Source organism: Bos indicus x Bos taurus, chromosome 9, assembly GCF_003369695.1.
Source record: "Bos indicus x Bos taurus breed Angus x Brahman F1 hybrid chromosome 9, Bos_hybrid_MaternalHap_v2.0, whole genome shotgun sequence".
NCBI lineage: Eukaryota > Metazoa > Chordata > Mammalia > Artiodactyla > Bovidae > Bos > Bos indicus x Bos taurus.
The window spans coordinates 86,597,300-86,620,905 of record NC_040084.1 but is presented as its reverse complement, the minus strand read 5'-3'; the positions used below and the strand labels follow the sequence as shown (position 1 = coordinate 86,620,905).

At 38.3% G+C, this 23,606-nt stretch overlaps 1 protein-coding gene across 2 annotated transcripts in view; it reads right to left on the bottom strand.

The window, feature by feature from the left end:
- TAB2 (TGF-beta activated kinase 1 (MAP3K7) binding protein 2) overlaps window positions 1-23,606 on the bottom strand; it is a 60,163-nt gene that overhangs the window by 16,355 nt on the left and 20,202 nt on the right. For both annotated transcript variants that reach the window (XM_027551797.1, XM_027551798.1), the window contains exon 3: window positions 11,077-12,577. In XM_027551797.1, coding sequence (XP_027407598.1) covers window positions 11,077-12,577 — 1,501 coding nt within the window. The remainder of the gene's footprint in view (window positions 1-11,076; window positions 12,578-23,606) is intronic.

Genomic DNA, 23,606 nt, shown 5'->3' with positions numbered 1-23,606 from the left:
GCCAACATACCTGGGTGTGGTTAAAATTTTCATGCATAACATTTTTATTGAAGCAGTTTGTAAAAACAAGACCCTAAGATTTATCAAAAAAGGAGTGATTAGAGATTATGGTACAAAATATGATGTAGTCATTTTTAAAAGAAGCAGATCTGCAATTCCTGACTTGGAATACTCTCAAAGAGACAAAAACAAAAGCTCTTATAAAAAGAGAAAGTAAACTATGTTTCACTTGTATTGAAAATGTATAAATATATGTATGCTTCATATACAATTTCAATTTCTAGAAGAATACAAAATGAACTGTGAATAGTTACTGGTTGTCTCTGGTGTGGAGAACTTTTCATTATAAATCCTTTTGGTTTGCTTATTTAAAAAAAAAAAAAAAAAAAGTATATTTAGAAAAATATTTTGGTGTAATCCCTATAGAATCCCAGCTTGTAGAAACTGACAAGTTGATTCTAAAATATATATGGAGGGTGGAGGGTTCAGGATGGGGAACACATGTATACCTGTGGCGGATTCATTTTGATATTTGGCAAAACTAATACAATTTTGTAAAGTTTAAAAATAAAGTAAAATTTAAAAAAATAAAAATAAATAAATAAATAATAAAATATATATGGAATAGCAGGAGACCTCAAATAACCAACCTCAAAAAAGAACAAAGTAGAATGTACACACCGCAACTTCAAAACTTACTATAAAGTAACAACAATCAAGGCAGTGTAGTAATGGCCTAAGGACAAACATACAGACAAGCACACAAACAAAAAAACAAAAAGTACAGAAATAAACCCATCTGTTTATGGTCAACTGATTTTCTACAAAGGTCCCAAGGCCATTCAGTGAGAAAGGTCTTTTCAACAAATGGTGCCGGGAACAGATAACCGACAAGCACCTACTGTATAGCACAGGGAACCCTGCTTCAGTGTTCTGTAATAACCTAAATGGGAAAAGAGTTTGAAAAAGAATAGATACAAGTATATGAATAGCTGAATCACTTTGTTGTACACCTGAAATTGACAACATTGTTCACTCCACTCCAACATAAAAAAGAAAAAAAAAAGGAAACTGATGGCATAAGAGAAAATTTTTCAACAATAACAACAAACCTAAATGGTGCTGGGACATTTGGATTGCCACATGAAAAAGAATGAAATTTGGACACTTATCTCATAGCCTTATATAGAAGTTAACTCAAAATAGATGAGACAAAAATTTAAACGCTAAAACTCTCAGGAGTAAATCCTGATCACCATGGATTTATCCATTGATTCTTATTCTTAGATATGACACCAAAGATAGGAATAATGAAAGGAAAGCGATGTCAGACTTCAGCAAAATTAAAAACTTGTGCTTCAAGGACACTTACCAAGAAAGTGAAAGGATAACTCACAGAATGGGAGAAAACAGTTGCAAATCACACAAGGGACTTATAACCAGAATATACAAAGAACTCATACAACTCAGTAATAAAAACAAATGACCTAATTAAAAAATCGGCAAAGGATATAAACTGGCATTTCTCCAAAGAAAATACACAAATGGCTCGACATCATTGGTCATCAGAAAAATGTAAATCAAAATAAGATACCACTTTACAGCTATTGGGATGGTAAGAATCAAAGAACATAGCAACTGTGGTGGAAGATGTGGAGAAATCAAAACCCTCAAAGATTGCTGGGGGGAATATAAAATGATGCAGCCACGTTGGAAAACAGTGTGGCAGCTCCTTACTCGAATGGCTAAACGCAGATCCACCGTAGCACCCAGCAATTCTACTTATGTGTGTATACTTACACTTATGTGTATACATATGTCCACATAAACTTGTACACAAATGTTCATCACAGCATTATTTACAATAGGCAAAAGTTAGAAACAATCTAAATGTCCATCAACTGATGAATGAATAAATAAAATGCAGTGTATCTATACAATGGCAGAATGCACCATAAAAAGGAATGAAGTACTAACACATGTTACAACTTGGATGAGCTTTTAAAACATTATCCTAAGTGAAAAAACCTAGTCACAAAAGACTACATATTATGGAATTCCACTCATATGAAGTGTCCAGAATATGTAAATCTACAGACAGGAAGCAGATTAGTGACTACTTATGGCTGAGGGTGGGGGTGATGGGATAAGAGGTGACAGATAAAGGGTATTGAGTTTCTTTCTGAAGTGATGAAAATGTTCTAATATTGGTTGTGGTGATGGTTGCACACATGTGACTATACTAAAAATCACTGATTTGTACCCTGTAAATGACAAACTTTATCTCAATAAATGTTAAAATAATGACTAAAATTTTTTAAAGCAAAAGAATAAAATATCTGTACATGCGGAAATAAAATGGTCTTAAGATATGTTAACCAAAATTGTATATCATATAGCCCCACACAGTATGTTTATGTTATACATACTGTAGAGGATATATCGGAGAAGGCAATGGCAACCGACTCCAGTACTCTTGCCTGGAAAATCCCATGGACAGAGGAGCCTGGGAGACTACAGTCCATGGGGTCCCGAAGAGTTGAACACGACTGAACAACTTCACTTTCACTTTTCACTTTCATGCACTGGAGAAGGAAATGGCAACCCACTTCAGTGTTCTTGCCTGGAGAATCCCAGGGACAGAGGAGCCTGGTGGGCTGCTGTCTATGGGGTCGCACAGAATTGGACACGACTGATGCAACTTAGCAGCAGCAGCAGAGGATATATACAATTCCTCAAGTTATGTATTTATATATACTCATATATGTGTGTGTGTGTGTGTATATATATTTATATAAATACATATATTTTCTTTCATAAAAGAACTTTTTATGAAAGTTTCATAAAAAACTTTCATAAAAAAAGTGAGTGTGAGACAAAGACTATAATTATAAACAGAAGGAGGATAAAGAACTGATAATGGAGATTTCCTCAGATAATTAAATGGTGGGATGGCTGGGCAAAGTGAGAGGTCAGGGGTCAAAAAGAGACATTTTTATTGTACCTTCCCTTTTTGGTGTTAAATTTCTTTTACCATATGGATATGTTATTTTCATTAATACTTGTAAAAAAGTTCAGCTTAATGTAGGAAATAACTTGCTAGCAGGCAAAACTCTTCACAAATGGAATGTACTACCTCAGGAGGTAGCTTGTTTCTCAGAAGGTACCCAATAGGATGGATTCACATTTGATAGGGTCCAATCGATGGACGGGTAAGTGGACAGGATAACGTCTGCTGCAGAGTTCTAGACGATGTTCAGAGTCTCTTCCGGAGAAGGCAATGGCAACCCACTCCAGCACTCTTGCCTGGAAAATCCCATGGACGGAGGAGCCTGGTGGGCTGCAGTCCACGGGGTCTCGAAGAGTCGGACACGACTGAGCAACTCCACTTTCACTTCTCACTTTCATGCATTGGAGGAGGAAATGGTAACCCACTCCAGTGTTCTTGTCTGGGGAATCCAAGGGAAGGGGGAGCCTGGTGGGCTGCCGTCTATGAGGTTGCACAGAGTTGGATACGACTGAAGCGACTTAGCAGCAGCAGAGTCTCTTCTAATCTTGAGATTTATTCCAACTTAAAAAGGTGGTTAGTCTTAAGAATGGGAAGAATCTATGAGGAGTAGGCCATTCTTTTCTCCAAAAGAAAAAAAAATTCTTTAAATGGTCTGATGTCAAGTAATTACTGAGTTAATTTAACATGATCTCAATGTCAACAAAGCAAGTCAACATTAAAAAAAAAAAAAAAGAGGCATTTCCAATTAGCAGATGAATAAAAGTTAAAGCGCAAATTTTAAAATTTAAATTAATTTTTAGTTCTTTTTGAAAAGAGTATCTAACACCCTCAATTTTTGTTATGATTAGCAGTTTTATTAAATCTTGTTAAGTAGAAAGGTGCTGTGGTTTGGAGGGAAGTACTGCTGAAAAAATGACGAAGGAATGACAAGTTCCAAGAAGCTAATTTTCATCTCATAAGTTTTTTTATTTGTATTTCTATTTTAGGTTCAAAGTCAAAGCTACTTCTTTTCAATATAATAGGACCATAAATATAACTGGAAAGTATTAAAGTATCATAAAAATGATTATAAGAAAAGGTCAATACTATAGGCGTTTTTTGTTATCGATAATGGAGAAGGAGAAGTCATTTTTGGCAGCAATGTTAGTTTGGTAAGAGCTTCTGGTAACTATAACAAAATACAGAACACAGGCCAACCCTTTCCTCCCCTAATCCCCAGTGAAAACTGGTTTGAATGAGTGGAGCATTTGTTCTCCACACTTACACAAGTTGCCAGTGTTACAAAAAGCATACATTTATGAATGGGAGAGGACACCAGAAAGTCTCAGAATACAGTGAATGATAAAAGTGCTTATTGGCTCTTTACAGAAGTTAGGTAAAGTCAGGTGGTATGACTCAAGGAAGGAAATGTGGCTATCTGGCCAGTAACCTTACTACTGGTAAGCAATTTTCACTTTAATATTTGTTCTTAGCAAGTAAAGTAAGAATCTACTTCACGCTGACAGACTCTGAACTGAAATTTCTAACCTGAATTTGTTTTTTCTATTTGGGACTCATTTTTGTCTCTGATTCTTATAGTGGTTTAAGGACTCAGGTATAATTTATTTCCTTTACAGGGGGTAGCGATAGACTTGGTGCTGAGATGAGCAGGGTCCCGATTAAAGTCTCTGTGTCCTTGTCTTTTGAAGTAAAATGCTGACTCAAGAGTTAATGACTGGAAAATGTGAAGATGTAGAAACAGACTAACTGTTGGGCTAGGGAACTGCTAACAAGTTAGACTATAATCTGGCCATATAACACAGTCACCAACTCTCAGTTTTCTGAAAGACAGAGATAAAGGCCTGAGAAACATTGCTAAGTTGTAGTTGTTTATACAGGAAGGACCACACTTCAGATGAAAACTGCTGACCACAAGAACACAGATCCTGGACTAGCTGAAATCAGAAGGCTAATGATACTTGAAACCTCACCCTGATGCCAACCAATCGAAGAACTGTCCATGAGCTCATCAGCCCTGCTCCTTGAACACTATAAAACTCACTAACCTTCCAGGGCGGGTCACATGGTTGTCATGGAACTGGTCCACTGTGGCCTCCTTTGCCTGGCAAAGCGATAAAAGCTGCACCCAAAACTCTGTCTCAAGGTTTCTATTAGGCACTGGTGAACAGAGGCCGAGTTTCACTAACTTCCTCCTTCCCTCTCATTCTACAACAGAGGGCATGTAAGAAATTATAAAGAAATTCTCATTTTTAAATTTTATTGTAGTACATATTTCAAATGTTAAATGGTAAGTTAAAAATAATGCATTTTGGTTACCAACTTATTGATGCATGTTCTCTCAATTTGAGAAAAATATTTTCCTATGATTCTAGTACTTGGCTCAACTTCTTTTTTCTACTCTGAAACAGTGTTTCAGGAGCTTTAGAAAGATCAATTTCACTGCAGGAAGCAGCCACATTTCTTTTCTCTTTATTACCCACACCACACAAATTAAGACTTCAGAAAAGATCCTAACTTAAACACCAGTGTTATTTGGGTCACCTCATTTAGTGCTGTGCAAATGGCAAAGCATTACACATGCATAAATTAACAATGCAAGAGATGCATTGTGTAGGAAGGAACAGTCCTTTGATTTGATTGGATGATATATAAGTCTAGGTCAACACTCGTTCCATGGTAACTAGAAAAACGAGATAAGAGGTGGGAGAACAACAGCCACCCCACTACAGTGCACGCACGCAGATAACACAAGGGTACACAGCCATACAAGTGTTCGGAAATTCCATACGTATGTAGGTATGCTTAAGGAAAGTGATCATGGTTGTTCCAGCTGTCTGAAGGTGATTAGTAAAGAGAAATAATCAGTGGCCTATTCTGGGAAACCCTGCTTTTTTGGGTAGGATTTGAGTTCTCAAACCAGATCCCTTATTCATTAGCAATTTTTTTTTTCTACCTTCAAGTGTCTTTATAAGGTGCTTCCTATCCCTACTCAGGGTATTCCTTTATTGTTCCAAGTTATTTCTAATTATATCTACATATCATCTATTTGTGACTTCTTTCCTAGTAGCTGCCTTTATTTATTTTTATTAAGTGATCTTTTAGCTCCATGCTTCTCAAACTGAGCCATACATGGCCCCTCATACATGGTATAGCAGGGGTTATATAAAGGTACAAGAGAAACTTGAACCATTTTTTCAGAGGGTTCATTTTGAAAATCTGAAAAGACATTATAGTGTTGTGGGCTCTGTTAACTGCCTAGGTGAGAATCTGGATGCTGCTACCTGTCCTTTGTACAGGTATCAACCTGTTCTTAAGCATTTTAAGCTGAAAATAGGAATATTACTAGTGTCTACTTTATATTTGGTTACGAGAAATAAATGGGCTTTCAGAACAATGCCTAACACACAGTAAGCTTTCAGCAGGTTATTAGTTGTTATGTATCTTAACATGTTGCACTCATCTCACACACTAGTAAAGTAATGCTCAAAATTCTCTAAGCCAGGCTTCAGCAACACATGAACCATGAACCTCCAGATGTTCAAGCTGGATTTAGAAAAGGCAGAGGAACCAGAGATCAAATTGACAACATCTGCTGGATCATGGAAAAAGCAAGAGTGTTCCAGAAAAACATCTCTTTCTGCTTTATTGACTATGCCAAAGCCTTTAACTGTGTGGATCACAATAAACTGTGGAAAATTCTGAAAGAGATGGGAATACCAGACCACCTGACCTGCCTCTTGAGAAACCTATATGCAGGTCAGGAAGCAACAGTTAGAACTGGACATGGAACAACAGACTGGTTCCAAATAGGAAAAAGAGTACGTCAGGGCTGTATATTGTCACCCTGCTTACTTAACTTATATGCAGAGTACATCATGAGAAACACTGGGCTGGAAGAAGCACAAGCTGGAATCAAGATTGCTGGGAGAAATCTCAATAACCTCAGATATGCAGATGACACCACCCTTATGGCAGAAAGTGAAGAAGAACTGAAGAGCCTCTTGATAAAAGTGAAAGAGGAGAGTGAAAAAGCTTAAAAGCTTAAAGCTCAACATTCAGAAAACTAAGATCATGGCATCTGGTCCCATCACTTCATGGCAAATAGATGGGGAAACAGTGGAAACAGGGGCTGACTTTATTTTTCTGGGCTCCAAAATCACTGCAGATGATGACTGCAGCCATGAAATTAAAAGATGCTTACTCCTTGGAAGGAAAGCAACCTAGACAGCATATTGAAAAGCAGAGACATTACTTTGTCAACAAAGGTCCGTCTAGTCAAGGCTATGGTTTTTCCAGTGGTCATGTATGGATGTGAGAGTTGGACTATAAAGAAAGCTGAGTGCAGAAGAATTGATGCTTTTGAACTGTGGTGTTGGAGAAGACTCTTGAGAGTCCCTTGGACTGCAAGGAGATCCAACCAGTCCATCCTAAAGGAAATCAGTCCTGGGTGTTCTTTGGAAGGACTGATGTTGATGCTGAAACTCCCTTACTTGGGTCACCTGATGAGAAGAGCTGACTCATTTGAAAAGATCCTGATGCTGGGAAAGATTGAGGGCAGGAGGAGAGGGGGACGACAGAGGATGAGATGGTTGGATGGCATCGCAGACTCAATGGACATGGTAAACTCCAGGAGTTGGTGATGGACAGCGAGGCCTGGCATGCTGTGGTTCATGGGGTTGCAAAGAGTTGGACACAACTGAGCAACTGAACTGAACTGATCTGATCTTAACATTATTCATTTCCCCCTTGAGCAAATGTAAGCAAAGATGGAGAGAGGAAATGCTGAGGGGTGGATTCAGATAGGGATCTCAGAAATAGTCTCACTGAAAAGGTGACTGAGTAAAGACCTGAAGGGACTGAGAACCGTGTATTCAGGGAGAAGAGAATTTTAGACAGAGAGACCACCAAGCACAAGGGCTTAATCTATGCCTTCTAAGGTTTAAGGGGCAGAAGCATGAAGGCCAGCAGGGCTGGGACAGAGTGAGTGAGGTGGTGAGTAAAAGTAAGAGATGAGGGAGAGCCAGTGGATCTCTGAATGAAAAGGTGGTGATCATGTGCAGATGAGTCATACAATCTGACTTATGTTTTTCAAACCGTATTCCTTTGGATGCTGAGTTAAAAGACCCTAAGCAGACAAGGGTGAAAGCAGGTAGGCTAGTGTAATAATCCACTTGAGAGAAGACGGTGACTCAGACCAGAGTGGTGACAATGGATGGGGGTAGTAAGAAAAGAGAATTCTTGATATACTTTGAAAGTTAAAGTTGACAGGATTTAGTCAAATTAGATGTGAAATGAGAAAGAAGGAAGGAGTCAGTGGTGTTTCTGAAGTTTCTGGCCTGATTAAGATGTCATTAATGGAGACAGGAAGAGTAAGCTGGGGGCAATGTAAGACGTTTTTTCAGACACAGTAAACTTGGGATGCATTAAATGGAGATGTTAAGGAGATAGTTAAATAAACTGCTTGAAATTCAGGAAATAAATCCAGGTTAAAGTTACAAATTTGGGAGCATTTGGCATAAAATTTAAACTTATGAGGCTGATGGAGATCATCCAGGGAATAGTAAAGACAGAAAAGAGAGAAAGCCCAAGGACTGAACTTTGAGGCTTTGCTCTCACTTCTTTGTACAAAGAAGTTAAAGGTCAGAGAGACGAAGGAGAACCACCAAAGAACACAAGGAGAGGTGCGATCCCAGGGTGGCATACTGTAGCAAGTCAGGTGGACAAAGTGTTTCACAGCGAAGAGGGTGCTCAACTGCAGCAAGCGCTACCCACTCAGATCAAGAAAGACAAGGACTGAAAGACCACCGGGTTTACAACGATGCTGTCAATGACGGCCTTGCCAGGAGCAGGAGTGCTGCAGTGGGAAAAACCCCGGCTAGAGAGTAGGCTTAAGGAGGAAGGGGAGAGAAATGGGAGACAGCAAGTTTAAGCAACACTTTATTTTCATATGCCAGTCAATATATGAGTATGTCTACTTTAGTAAAATATTCCCCTTTTCAAGTTATCTTCATAAAAACAATTACACCCTGGGAGAGTGGGAGGGGAGAGATACAGGTGAGGAAGATTAAGAGGTACAAACTTTCAGTTATGAAATTCCCAGTCACACGTATGAAATGTACTCTGGGGGAACAGTCAACAGTTATGTAATATTTTTGTAAGGTGACAAGTGACAACTAGACTAATCATGATCATTTTGAAATGTACAGTAATAATGAATCACTATGATGTGAGTGCCAGGAATTAAAACAGTGCTGTAAGTCAATTATACTTCAAAAGCAAACAAATAACTTGAGAGACATCAGATATGCGGCTATTAGAGGGGAGGAGAGAGAGAGGAGTTAGATGTAAACAGTCAAAAGGTACAAATTTCTAGTTATAAGATAAATACTAGGGATGTAATATACAATACAGTAAAGATAAAAAAACACTGTTACACATTGTAAATGAAGAATTCTCATCAGAAGGAAAAAATATTTTAAAAATCTATGTCTTTAATGTATCTATATGAGATGATGGATGTTCACTAAACCTACTGTGGTATCATTTCATGATGTGTGTAAGTCAGATTATGTTGTACACTTTAAGCTTATACAGTGCTGTATGTCAATTATATATTAATAAAATTGTTAGAAAAAAATACTCTCCATTTAAAGATTAGCAACTATCCAAACATAGGAAATCTACTTTGATGGAGAGAGTAGAAGAAAGGACTTTGGGGTAAGAATAGGAATTAAATATCAGTGGAAAAACATGATGTTATATTAAAAATTACTTATTGCCAAAACTAAACAGAAATGGCTCCAGTTTAGTCACAGATACATGGAACATAAAGTTTCAGCACAATTTCTAGAAAATTAGAAAAACCCACAGAGCTTTAAAACACATGTGCACGCATGAACATGTATGCTCACATGCACCTAGGCTTTACCATCCAGAAGCTCTAATTGAGCAAGTCTGGGGCTGAACCTGGGCAATTTTATGTTTTGAAAGCTTCAAAGGTGATTAAGAATTTGAAAGCACCACAGCCCAGCATGGGTTGAGAATCACTAGAATATAATTGTTTAAAACAAACCAAACCAATCAGGCTCCTCTATGAAATTCAGCAGTAAAATCACTATTTTTAGAAATTTTAAAAAGGACAAGTGGTACTACCAGTAGTAGGAGGCTATTTACTGCCTGGGGGTGACTATGTAGTATTTCCCAACCTATAATACTGAGAACAGTTTACCAGGGGATGGATGATTATGATAAATCCTTACTTTAAAGGATTCTGGCTAATTTATGAAACCTTTGTCAATACTGAAGAAACAAACACTTATCTTCTTTTTTATATGACTGAATTTAATAGCTTCCTATTGAAGATTAAATAACTTAAGAGGTCAGATATAAATGATCTCTAATTGAATTAATATAGATATAATTTAGTATTATGCCAATATTAACTAGTCTATTTCTGAAAAGCATAATCAAGTGAGATAGATTTGAAATTCTTATTCACAATTCCAAACAAAAAGATTGCATTAACTGATGTTTAAGGGAGACTGAAAAGAAGAAAAAGAGAAATTTGAATCCTGTTACTGATACTTTTGAGTTATTCAAGAATGCATAGCAATTTAGACTTTGATACAAAATAAGGCAAAACCGTATTAGAACAATGAAGAATAGAGGATTCTTCTGGTCAAAGACAGCAGTTTGCTATACTAGTTCACTAATCTCTTATTAAAATGCATGTTTTTATGAACTTTTATTTGCAGAAAATTTAAAGGGAAAGTCAGCATCACTACAGGTGAAAACAAACTTTTATGAATATTAAGAAAACAAACAAATCAAGAGGTGATTATTTGGAACATCTGATAAGGCTATCATTCAAGCTTCAAGTTATAACATAATAAAACTGATATATTTAAAATTTGTATGAATACTCTCAAAAGTTCTTAAGATAGTATTATTTTGGACAACATTTACAACATAAAATAATAATACCGATACCCATTTCTGCAGTGAAGTCAAATGTACACCAATTAAACCCAGAACGGAAAATGATCCCATTGCAGTATTTTCATTACCTTGTGTGTAGGCAGCATCATCAGATCCCATACTCAACTTCCGTGCGTCACTTATTCTATCCACATGTGCTAAAGCAGGGTCCGTGAGGTGCTGAATATTCTCTGTTTCTACATAATGATCAGGATGGTTTAAAAGGTTTGTAAGTTCAAAGGTAGGGGACACCACCCCTGGTGAAACTGCAGGGGGTTTATTGGGAGAAACTGTAATTTTAAAAGTATATTTTGTATTGGGTTGAGTGACCACTACTCGAGGAGAAGTTGCAGAGTTATTGCCTATTGCTCGACTTTTGGGAGGGTGGTGATGAATAAAGGCAGGACCCATGCTCACTTGCCCGGACATATTCCTGGAGGCAGCGGATGCTCCAGAGTTGGTGGATATGAAGAGAGTGGGCTGATTTCGTATGACCTGCTCATCTCCTGCGGCAGCATTTGCTGATATATAGACCTTAGGTTGACTACGGGACATCACCTCATCAGTATTTGGGGGACTGGCAGCTATGTAAACAGTGGGCTGGTTTCTGTTTAAGGTCTGGCTGTTGACCGAAGAGGAACTGCTGGAGGTTCGAGGTCCAGAAGAACGCAATTTCGAAGAATTGTTTCTTTGTGGGGGTTCAAGTTTGATTTCAATCTGGTTTTTTCGAGGTCCTGTTGAAATATTCTGAATGTTATATTGGCTATGGGCAGAAGACTGTGAGCTACCAGACGAATGAATTGTGGGTGGTTGTGGAGTCGTAGGTGAACTGATGGGCATATAGACATGAGAGGTCTGGTGGCCTTGCTGATTCGGCTGCTGGGCTGAGGTATGTGGCAGGGGACTGGATGCAGGATATGTAGTCCAGGGACCAGGTTGTGAAGGTTGATAAACTTGTTGAGGGTTCATGGGATTAAACTGAGATACCCAGCCAGAATGCTGTTGTGTCTGTCGAGTTGTACCACTAGGAGTTGTAATGTAGGGCCTAATATAGATAGAATTTCCCTGTGGACTGTTAAGTACAGGTGGAGGTACACCATGTATGTGCAAAGAAGTAGGAGTATTACGACCAGTCTGGATATTTGGGGCTAACGTTACCATAATGGGATTAAATCTTGGAGTTTGTGGAGAAAGGTTAGATGTTCCTTTGCTGCCTAAGTGAAATCCAAGGTGTGGTGCTGAATTAGAAGCACCGGATGCACTGGACATTCCAAAAACATTAAAGCCTTGAGGAACTTGAGCTGGTGCTGTCTGTGGCTCCTGCTGAAACAGTTCATTATTGGACTGACCACCTTGAAGTTGTCCATCACTAATGCTGTGCGTTAGAGTCCTGCTTCCATTCATTCTATTTCCCTCTCTTCCATGGTGGTAAACATTCTGTGACTGCAAGTCCAAGTTGAGAGAAGTCATGTGATTGCGTAGACCAGAAATTCCAGAATCATCCGAAAAATTCAAGTCTCCTTCACCATAAAGATACCTTGTACTCTCCTGAGAGAGAACTGCACAGCAGGCATCCAGGTTATTATTATTCTGTAAGACAAAATAAAAACAGCTTGTGTTAACCAGAAGCCAATGCATATACTCTCATTGCTATTAAAATATTACAAGATTAATCAGAGATTAGTTAGTACAATTATAAGAGATACATTTGAGCCTTTTTTCTTGAGAAACTAATAGTAATGCAAACAGTTGAATTAAAAATCCTCATTACTGGGATGTCCCTGGTGGTCCAGGGGGTTAAGACTTCATCTTTCAATGCATTGGCTGTGCGTTCAGTCCCTGGTCAGGGAGCTAAGACCCCACATATGACTCGGCCAAAAAACCAAAACACAAAACAGAAACAATATTTTAACAATTCAATAAAGATAAAAAAAAATCCTCATTACTAAAGTAATGGTAAGTTCTCTAACAAACAACAGCTATAATAGGAGTTATTATTATAGTAGAAATAAAGAAAGGAGACAACAGAGGACAAGATGGTTGGATGGCATTGTTGATGCAATGGACACAAGTCTGAGAAAGCTCCAGGAGATAGTGAATGACAGGGAAGCCTAGCGTGCTGCAGTCCATGGGGTTGCAAAGAGTTGACATGATTGAGCAACTGAACTGAATGAACTGATCGATTTATAGAACAGATTCACACAAATATAGTAACACTGCAACTTAATTAAAAATGCAGTTTGAATGTTGAACAAAATATAAATACTCAACTTAAGCATATTAGTTAGTTCAGTAGCTCAGTCATGTCTGACACTTTGTGATCCCATGGGCTACAGCACGCCAGGCTTTCCTGTCCATCACCAACTCCTGGAGCTTGCTCAAACACATGTCCATCAAGTCGGTGATGCCATCCAACCATTTCATCCTCTGTCGTCCCCTTCTCCTCCTGCCTCCAATCTTTCCCAGCAACAGGGTCTTTCCTAATGAATCAGCTGGCCAAAGCATTGGAGCTTGCTGTATAATGAATACTTTGCATGTTCATGTGTTATGTATAATTCTTTCAAACCAATGACCTTTTAATAACTATTTTTTGTGGTATTTAAGTTAAAAGCTTCTAAAATTCATAACAAAGGTGTCACAATTCCTTAGGTGCTTCCTCTTTAGTTAAAAACAAACAAACCACATACGTATATGTATGTAATATAAGCTCAAGGTAGCCCCGCAGAAGGCAATGGCACCCCACTCCAGTACTCCTGCCTGGAAAATCCCATGGACAGAGGAGCCTGGTAGTCTGCAGTCCATGGGGTCGCTACAAGTCGGATATGACTGAGCAACTTCACTTTCACTTTTCACTTGCATGCACTGGAGAAGGAAATGGCAACCCACTCCAGTGTTCTTGCCTGGAGAATCCCAGGGATGGGGGAGCCTGGTGGGCTGCCGTCTATGGGGTCACAAAGAGTCGGACATGACTGAAGTGACTTAGCAGCAGCAGCAGCAGCCCCCAGAGTAACTGAGTTCACATCTTTGCCTTTAGAGAGCATCAATAATTCTACTCCAGAGAAATGAAAAAATAAAAACAAACCAAAAAATGACTGGATTGTTTCTTAAGAAGAGACTGACTAACCACTACTCACAAATTATCCATAAAAATATTTGCTGAACACCCACAATGTGTACAATATTCTGTTTGGGACTGTGGAGGACTCAAATGATGTATAAACCCAGACTTTTCCTTAGAAGAGCTTGGAACTCAATTAGGGAAACAAAATATGGATTTGTGAAAAAGTAACATTTTAAAAATATGAACATGTGCCAAATAATAAGTGGTACTGAAGTTCAACAGAGAGTTAATATTGTAGGCTACTGTAAAAAGGACTGTGTTAATGAAGGAGGTACAATCTCATTGATTTCCTTAGTATATGGAGGACCTAAATAGGAAAAAAAGCATTCCTGGTGAAGGGAATGGCCATGAGTAAATACAGACATAAATGTGACAGTAAGTAAAAGTATGTTCTAAACAAAGTGATTGGAATAGATCTGGCTGGAGTTAAAGGTTTCTACTGGAAATTCTGTGGAACAAACTGTTAGAAAATCAAATTGGGATTAAATAATTTACAGTTTTGAAAAATGAGTCACACTACGGAGTTTGGGCTTTAATATAGGAAACGGGAAGAGCCAGTAGAAGTGAAGACACAAAGGGTCTCTGGTGAAGATAAAGAACTCCACTGATACTTAAGATAAAGAAGAGAGGGGAAACTTTTTGACAAGAAGATCAGTTAGAAGACATGAAATAATGACTGATTGTGAAAACAAATTATGAAAGACTACGAACAATCTTTCCCTGATAAGCTTCCCTGATAGCTCACTTGGAAAAGAATCTGCCTGCAACGCAGGAGACCCTGGTTTGATTCCTGGGTCGGGAAGATCTGCTGGAGAAGGGATAGGCTACCTACTCCAGTATTCTTGGGCTTCCCTTGTGGCTCAGCTGGTAAAGAATCCTCCTGCAATCGGACCCTGGGTAGGGAAGATTTCCCTGGAGAAGGGAAAGGCTACCCACTCCAGTATTCTGGCCTGGAGAATTCCATGAACCGTAGAGTCCATGGAGTCACAAAGAGTTGGACACGACTGAGTGACTTTCACTTTCACTTCACAGTCAACACAATTTGGCTATAAGGGAGAAAGAGAATTCAAGGAGAACTGGAAGACTAAGAGCCTGACAGAAAGGGCAGTTTTAGAGATAAAAAGGATGAACAGTCAGGTTAAAATGTCTATAGGTGATTTGATATGAGATAAAATCTTAGTAGAGAAAATGGTACTAAAAGGCATCTCCAAGTCTTGTTAAGAAATGGTAGTTCACAATTTGAACAGGTAACACAAAAGAAAAGATTAGTGAGTAAGGCTGGACTTTTTTCCCTCTTAAACCAACAGTTCAAATCTTTATGCCATAAAAATCCTTTTATCCTACACAGAGCTCTGAATTAATATACACTAGTTTTTCAAAGAAAATTTAAAAATTCATCACAATCTTTATCAACTGATTACTCCTTATTATAGTAAGACCTTATCTTTTGCCAGATCTAACTGGTGCTTTTGCTTCAAGCCAAGTTTATTGCTATTCCTAGTAAATTCTTCTCCCTATTCTAAGTCATAAAAGACCTCATCTTCTTATCTCCTTTTTGCTAACATTCCCAAATTAAAATGCATATTCCCTACTAAATCCAATCCCACACTTTTCAAAAGCTGACATCCATATTTACAAAATGTTTTAATTCTCTCAAGCTCCCCAAAATCCCTAATTCTTTATAATCTCTCATTAGTATTAATACTAGTCCCAGCTACACCATAACTCACATGTCCTTAGGTTTTTTTTACTCTCTACAGACATTACTTTCTTATTAGCAAAACCATAGAAGAATTCACAGGGACTTTTATAAGGCTACAATAGGATAAAAGGAAATATACTTTTTAAACATTTTATTTCAGAAAAGTTTAAACACATATAAAAGCACAGTAAATATCACAAGTGAAGTAAAGTGAAGTGAAAGTTGCTCAGTTGTGTCTGACTCTGTGTGACCCCATGGACTATACAGTCCATGGAATTCTCCAGGCCAGAATAATGGAATGGCTAGTCTTTCCCTTCTCCAGGGGATCTTCCCAACTCAGGGGTCAGACCCAGGTTTCCTGCATTGCAGGCAGATTCTTTACCAGCTGAACCACAAGAGAAGCCCAAGAATACTGGAGTGGGTAGCCTATGCCTTCTCCAGTGGATCTTCCTGACCCAGGAATCAAACTGGGGTCTCCTGCATTGCAGGTGTATTCTTTACCAACTGAGTTATCAGGGAAGTCCAAATATCACAAACTCTCCTATATTCATTATCAATCTTTATATGGCAAATCTTTCTTCACCAATTTATCTGTCCCAGCTGCTCCCATTAAGCTAGATCAAGCCTGACATTATTTTGTTTCCATCTGTAAATACATCAATATGTATCTTAAAACATAACCGCAAATGGCATTATCATATCCTAAAATAATCAGTACTTAATATCACATAATACGCACGTAGTATTAAAGTCCCGTCTCGTAATATCACATAATATCCAAATAAGTGTTAAAGTCCCTTGTCTTGCAGGTGTTTTTTTAGTTAGTTTAAATCAGGATCTGAGCAAGGTTCACATATTTAATTTGGTTGATATGCCTCTTAGATGTCTTATAATAATAATTAACCCTCTCCTCTTTCTATAATTTTCTAAGCCATTTGTTTTTGAAAAATGGGTCATTTGTCCAGTAGAATTTCCCATCTGGATTGGCTGATTGCACCCTTGCGGTAGGACTATTTTCTGTTTTTCACTGCAAACTACTTCACTACAGGTGTGTGCAGGTTCATGCACACAAGTTTTTGGCAAGTCCCTTTGTAGGCTTCATTTCTTATTGTATCACACAGGAGGCACAATAATATATCTGCCTGTCTTTTTGTGACCTTAAGGCTGATTGGTAGGTTCTGATGTTGTCACAGCTTGATCCAGCTAGTGACTTTTAGCAGTCAGGGATGGTCACTGTTGAGAAACTTTATTAGGGGATGCAAAAGGGTAGTATTCCAATTAAAAGATTCCCTCTTCATGTATTGAGCTGCAATTCTTCCTCAAAGAATTTGACCTTTTCAACTCTTACTTTTTGCATAGAACAGGCAGGATAAATAAATTCTTTTTACTGGTTTTTAGAATAATGAATTGGTGCCCTAGCAACTTCCAAAGGTGACACATTTTCAGTATCATGATAAACTCCTGTATCTTTAACATTTTGATACGTGTCAAATGCTTGTCATTTATGGTCATTATATCCTATCTTTAGGCTAGTGGGAATGATTCCACATTGGCTCCAGTGTACATAGGACATGAACCCAGTAGTCTTTCATAGCTTCCTTGCTTTCTAATATGACAAGATGTTCAAGATCACCTTGTACAGCTCTTATCCCAGAACTATGATCAGCTGTTTCTCAAAGAAGCCCTGGTTACATTAGTGGGAAATGGTACAGGACTCCCATTAAGTGTATCAAAAGAGGTGGGGTGAGTTTTTAAAACGTTGAAAGTCACTGCTTTTTTGTATACATACAAATCTGCATTCTCTTCAAAATTACAGGAGAATCTGAATTGTTATTTCCAGTTCATCTTTCGTTTTCCCCCAAGCTTCTTGCATAGACAAAATCAAAGTATACACTATAATCATCCTTCTCATACTTGGGATTCATTCACTCTTTCAACCAATATTTACTGAGCATCCCATTAGCCAAGTAGAAAGGAATTTAATTGCTGTGTTAAGGACCTCATGGTCCAGTGGAGGAATTTAATGTGTACATAAATAAATATAATGCACAATGGTAGGTGTTTTAATAGGAATATGGATAAGGTTTATGGGTGGAGGTCATCTGAAAAGACTTCAATTAAGGCTATAGTAGTTAACTACTAAGGCTTACAAGTAATACTTAATGCATTATTTTGAAAAGAAAAGCAATTTTAAACTTAACAGATTTAACTGTCATATTAAGAGAATTAAAAAATAATGAAAATTTCAGTTGAAAAACTGAAAGTGCCAGCTACACAACATCTGTATACTATTCTAAGTTATGATTTAGTTACCAAATATAAATGTTAAAGATATGAATTACACCTGCTGAAAACACAGCTATCTTAGAGAATCCACAGCACAAGGAAATGATGTGAGCAGTTCCAAAAAGAGGGAGCTGACCAGTAAACAAAGTCGGAAAAGAACAGAAATAATACTGATACTTCTGTTCTCCTAAGAAGTAAGATGTTTAAGAACATGTATACAAAGTGGCAGTGTGATATGATCCTTTAACTACTGATTTTTAATATTCTGTACACTATTTTTTTTATCTAGAAAAGTTCTGAACCAGTATATTATAGGGAGGATAATATACTTGTCTTCAGAGAAAAGACAAAGAAGCCTACCCAACTGAGACAGGGAGTTGCTGTTCAATCAGTCGTGTCTGACTTTTTGTGACCCCATGGACTGCAGCACACCAGGTTTCCCTGTCCTTCCCCACCTCCCGGAGCTTGTTCAAACTCATGTCCATAGAGTCCAGTCATGCCATCCAACCATCTCGTCCTTGTCTCCTCCTGACTTCAATCATTCCCAGTACCAGGGTCTTTTCCAATGAGTCAGTTCTTTGCATCAGGTGGCCAAAGTATTGGAGCTTCAGCATCAGTCCTTCCAATGAATATTCAGGGCTGATTTCCTTTAGGATGGACTGGTTGGATCTCCTTACAGTCCAAGGGACTCTTAAGAGTCTTCTCCAACACCACAGTTCAAAAGCATCAATTCTTTAGTGCTCAGCCTTCACTATGGTTCAACTCTCACATCCATACATGACTACTGGAAAAATCATAGCTGTGATTATAAGGATCTTTGTTGGTAAAGTAGTATCTCTGCTTTTTAATACACTGTCTAGGTTTGTCATAGCTTTTCTTCCAAGGAGCAAGCGTCTTCAGTGATGTCCAACTCTTTGTTACACCATAGACTGCAGACCGCCAAGCTTCTCTGTCCATGAGATTCTCCAGGCAAAAATACTGGAGTGGATTGCCATTTCCTCCTCCAGGGGATCTTCCCAACACAGGGATCGAACCCAGGTCTCTTAGGTCTCCTTCACTGGCAGGCAGGTTCTTTATACCACTAGCGCCACCTGGGAAGCCCAAGTAAGGGAGAGCAGCTCCCCAAAGAAAGTAAGTAAGTAAGTGTTAGTCGCTCAGTCGTGTCTGACTCTTTGCGACCCCGTGGACTGCAGCCCACCAGGCTCCTCTGTCCATGAGATTTTCCAGGCAAGGATACTGGAGTGGGTTGCCATCCTTCTCCAGGGGATCTTCCCAACCCAAAGGAAGGCTGTCACTAAATAAGAGCTATTTACACTACGTTTAGAGGTAGTTTATTTGCTGTGACAGTTTAAAAGTAACTTTCTAAATTTGGGAAGATTCACACCCTAGTTGTTTCCCTAGAGGAGTCCTCCCCATCCCTCACTTGTCACATTTTTGTTATATCAGCTAGAAGACATATTGCTTGAATGCCCAGAAAGATTATCAACTCAATTTAAAAGAGCTGGGTATTGGGAAGCATGTCATACAGAGTTTTGTTTTCATAAAACCAGATTAATGTATTAAAGTTGACACTACTGAATGCCCAAAAGAAATTCTAAATTATTTATTTTGTTTTTTTTTGTAGTTAAAAACCTGTTAACTTATTTCATCTTTTTAAAAAATAGGTAATTTATTTACAAAGATCAAAACAACACTAAAAGATACACATTGAGAAGTCTCCTCTCATCTGGCCTGTTCCTTCTCGCCCACCATGGATAACCCTTCTTTTATTTCATTTTTAATCCTTCCAGTATATCCTCATACAAACAGGGGCAAATATATATACATATGTATATTTATTTATAGATGTATTTATATACATCTATATATACTCTACATTTTATTTAACTTAATACACCCTGAAGATTATACTTAAAGAGCTTCTCTCTCCTCCCTCCCTCCACATTCTGGACAGTTCTCTCAGTAGCAAATCTTACACAATCTTATTGAAGAATATAGTATTTTTCTATTTTTCAATGATTCAGTGAACATTCTCAGTATATTCTTATCAGAGAATGTGATTTAAAAAATTAGGAAGAGGTACCTGAGTTGTATAGCTCTGTGTATTCTTGCCACCTCTTCTTAATATCTTCTGTTAGGTCCATACCATTTCTGTCCTTTATTGTGCCCAGCTTTGCATGAAATGTTCCCTTGGTATCTTGACTTTTTTGAAGAGATCTCTAGTCTTTCCCATTCCATTGTTTTCCTCTATTTCTTTGCATTGATCATTGAGGAAGGCTATCTTATTTCTCCTTGCTATACTTTGGAACTCTGCATTCAGATGCTTATATCTTTCGTTTTCTCTGTTGCCTTTCACTTCTCTTCTTTTCACAGCTATTTATAAGGCCTCCTCAGACAACCATTTGCCTTTTTGCACTTCTTTTTCTTGGGGACAGTCTTGATCACTGCCTCCTGTACAATGTCATGAACTTCCATCCATAGTTCTTCAGGTACTCTGTCCATCGGATCTAATCCCTTGAATCTATTTCTCACTTCTAGCTCCCGGTCTTGTTTTCGCTGACTGTATAGAGCTTCTCCATCTTTGGCTGCAAAGAATATAATCAATCTCATTTCGGTGCTGACCATCTGGTGATGTCCATATGTATAGAGTCTTCTTTTGTGTTGTTGGAAGAGGGCGTTTGCTATGACCAGCACATTCTCTTGGCAAAACTCTATTAGCCTTTGCCCTGCTTCAATCTGTACTCCGAGGCCAAATTTGCCTGTTATTCCAGGTATTTCTTGACTTACTACTTTTGCATTCCAGTCCCCTTAATGAAAAGGACATCTTTTTGGGGTGTTAGTTCTAGAAGGTCTTGTAGGTCTTCATAGAACCGTTTAACTTCAGCTTCGTCAGCGTTATTGGTTGGGGCATAGACTTGGATTACTGTGATATTGAATGGTTTGCTTTGGAAACGAACAGAGATCATTCTGTCCTTTTTGAGACTGCATCCAAGTACTGCATTTCAGACTCTTTTGTTGACTATGATGGCTACTACATTTCTTCTAAGATCCCGGATTCTTGCCCACAGGAGTAGATGGAATGGTCATCTGAGTTAAATCCATCCATTCCCGTCCATTTTAGTTTGCTGATTCCTAAAATGTTGATGTTCACTCTTGCCATCTCCTGTCTGACCACTTCCAATTTGCCTTGATTCATGGACCTAACATTCCAGGTTCCTACTACTCTTTAAAGCATTGGACTTCACTTCCATTGCCAGTCACATCTACAACTGGGTGTTGTTTTTGCTTTGGCTCCGTCTCTTCATTCTTTCTGGAGTTATTTCTCCAATGATCTCCAGTAGCACGTTGGGCACTACTGATCTGGGGAGTTCATCTTTGAGTGTCCTATATTTTTGCTTTTTCATACTGTTCACGGGGTTCTCAAGGCACGAATATTGACAAACTTGTATGTAGGTCAGGAAGCAACAGTTAGAACTGGACATGGAACAGCAGACTGGTTCCAAATAGGAAAAGGAGTACGTCAGGGCTGTAAATTGTCACCCTGGTTATTTAACTTATATATGCAGAGTACATCATAAGAAACGCTGGGCTGGATGAAGCACAAGCTGGAATCAAGATTGCTGGGAGAAATATCAATAACCTCAGATATGCAGATGACACCACCCTTATGGCAGAAAGCAAAGAAGAACTAAAGAGCCTCTTGATGAAAATGAAAGAGGAAAGTGAAAAAGTTGGCTTAAAGCTCAACATTCAGAAAATTAAGCTCATGGCATCAGGTTCCATCACTTCATGGCAAATAGGTGGGGAAACAGTGGAAACAGTGGCAGACTTTATTTTGAGGGGTTCCAAAATCACTGCAGGTAGTGGCTGCAGCCATGAAATTAAAAGATGCTTGCTCCTTGGAAGAAAAGCTATGACCAACCTAGACAGCATATTAAAAAGCAGAGACACTACTTTGCCAACAAAGATCCGCCTAGTCAAGGCTGTGGTTTTTCCAGTAGTCATGTATGGATGTGAGAGTTGGACCATAAAGAAAACTGAGCGCTGAAGAATTGATGCTTTTGAACCGTGGTTTTGGAGAAGACTCGAGAGTCCCGTGGACTAAAAGGAGATCCAACCAGTCCATCCTAAAGGAGATCAGTCCTGAATATTCATTGGAAGGACTGATGCTGAAGCTGAAATTCCAATACTTTGGCCATCTGATGCAAAGAGCTGACTCCTTGGAAAAGACCCTGATGCTGGGAAAGACTGAAGGCAGGAGGAGAAGGGGATGATAGAGGATGAGATGGCTGGATGGCATCACCGAGTCAATGGACAAGAGTTTGAGTAAACTCTGGGAGTTGGTGATGGACAGGGAGGCCTGGTGTGCTGCAGTCCATGGGGCTGGAAAGAGTTGAACATGACTGAGTGACTGAATTGAACTGAACTGAACCTGAGTTGTAGGAGAAGATACTGTCCCCTCACTGTTGCTGCTCCTTTTCAGATTTTCTTTAGTTTTTGACTCCATTTTTATTACCCTTCCTTCCTCTTTCATTTTCATTACACATCTGATATCAACAAATATGGACTACTGATTCACTCACCAAATATTCATTATGGGCCTTCCACTATTACTACTGTTATTCATATTGGTTGCTAACATTACTTGAGCACTCATTATGAATCAGTTATCCTATTAGCTGCTTTCCTGCATTATCACATTTAATTCTCTGTGAAGTTTTTTTTAAAGTTTCCATTGTACACTTGAGGAAAATGAAGGTCAGAGAAGTTAATTCAATTGCTGCGATTAACTGTCAAATATTGAATTCAAGTCTCTTTTACTCACAAAACATATGCTACTTGTTATTATTAAAAATTTTAAATTAATTTATTTCCCTTTAGCTTTACCTGAGGTATGATGGATAAATAAAAACTGTATATATTTAGGTTGGACAACATGATTCTTTTTAAAGGTTATAGTGGGAGGATTTAATATACTTATATGTTGTGAAATGATTACCACAAGTAACACATTCACTACTCCACACAGCCAATTTTTTCTTTCTTCCTTTTTTTTGCAGTAAGAATACTCAAGATCTACTCTTTTAACAAATTTCAAATATACAATACAGTACTATTAACTCAAAACATATGCTTTTAAATAATGTACCACAGAAAGAGCCAGACATATTTGGAGAATTCCAACTAGCTGAGGATGATTATGGCAAAGGGTATGAGGAAGGAAGGACTAGGCAAGAGGTCATGCTGCAGAAGGCGGCAAGATTTTAGATCACAGATCTAGTATGTGCTCATCAAGATTTATCAGCTTTACTCTGAAGGGTATGGGTAACAACCATGGGGCTTTTAAGCAGGTAAATAAATATATGATCAAATCTGAATTTAAAAGGACATTTCTATCAGAAGTGAGACAGACAGACTGGAAAGACCAAAACGGGTTAGACTAAAGGTGGGAGACTAATTGAGTGTACAGGAGTAGGTGACAGAGTGTGAACAAAATGGAGATGCTTGAT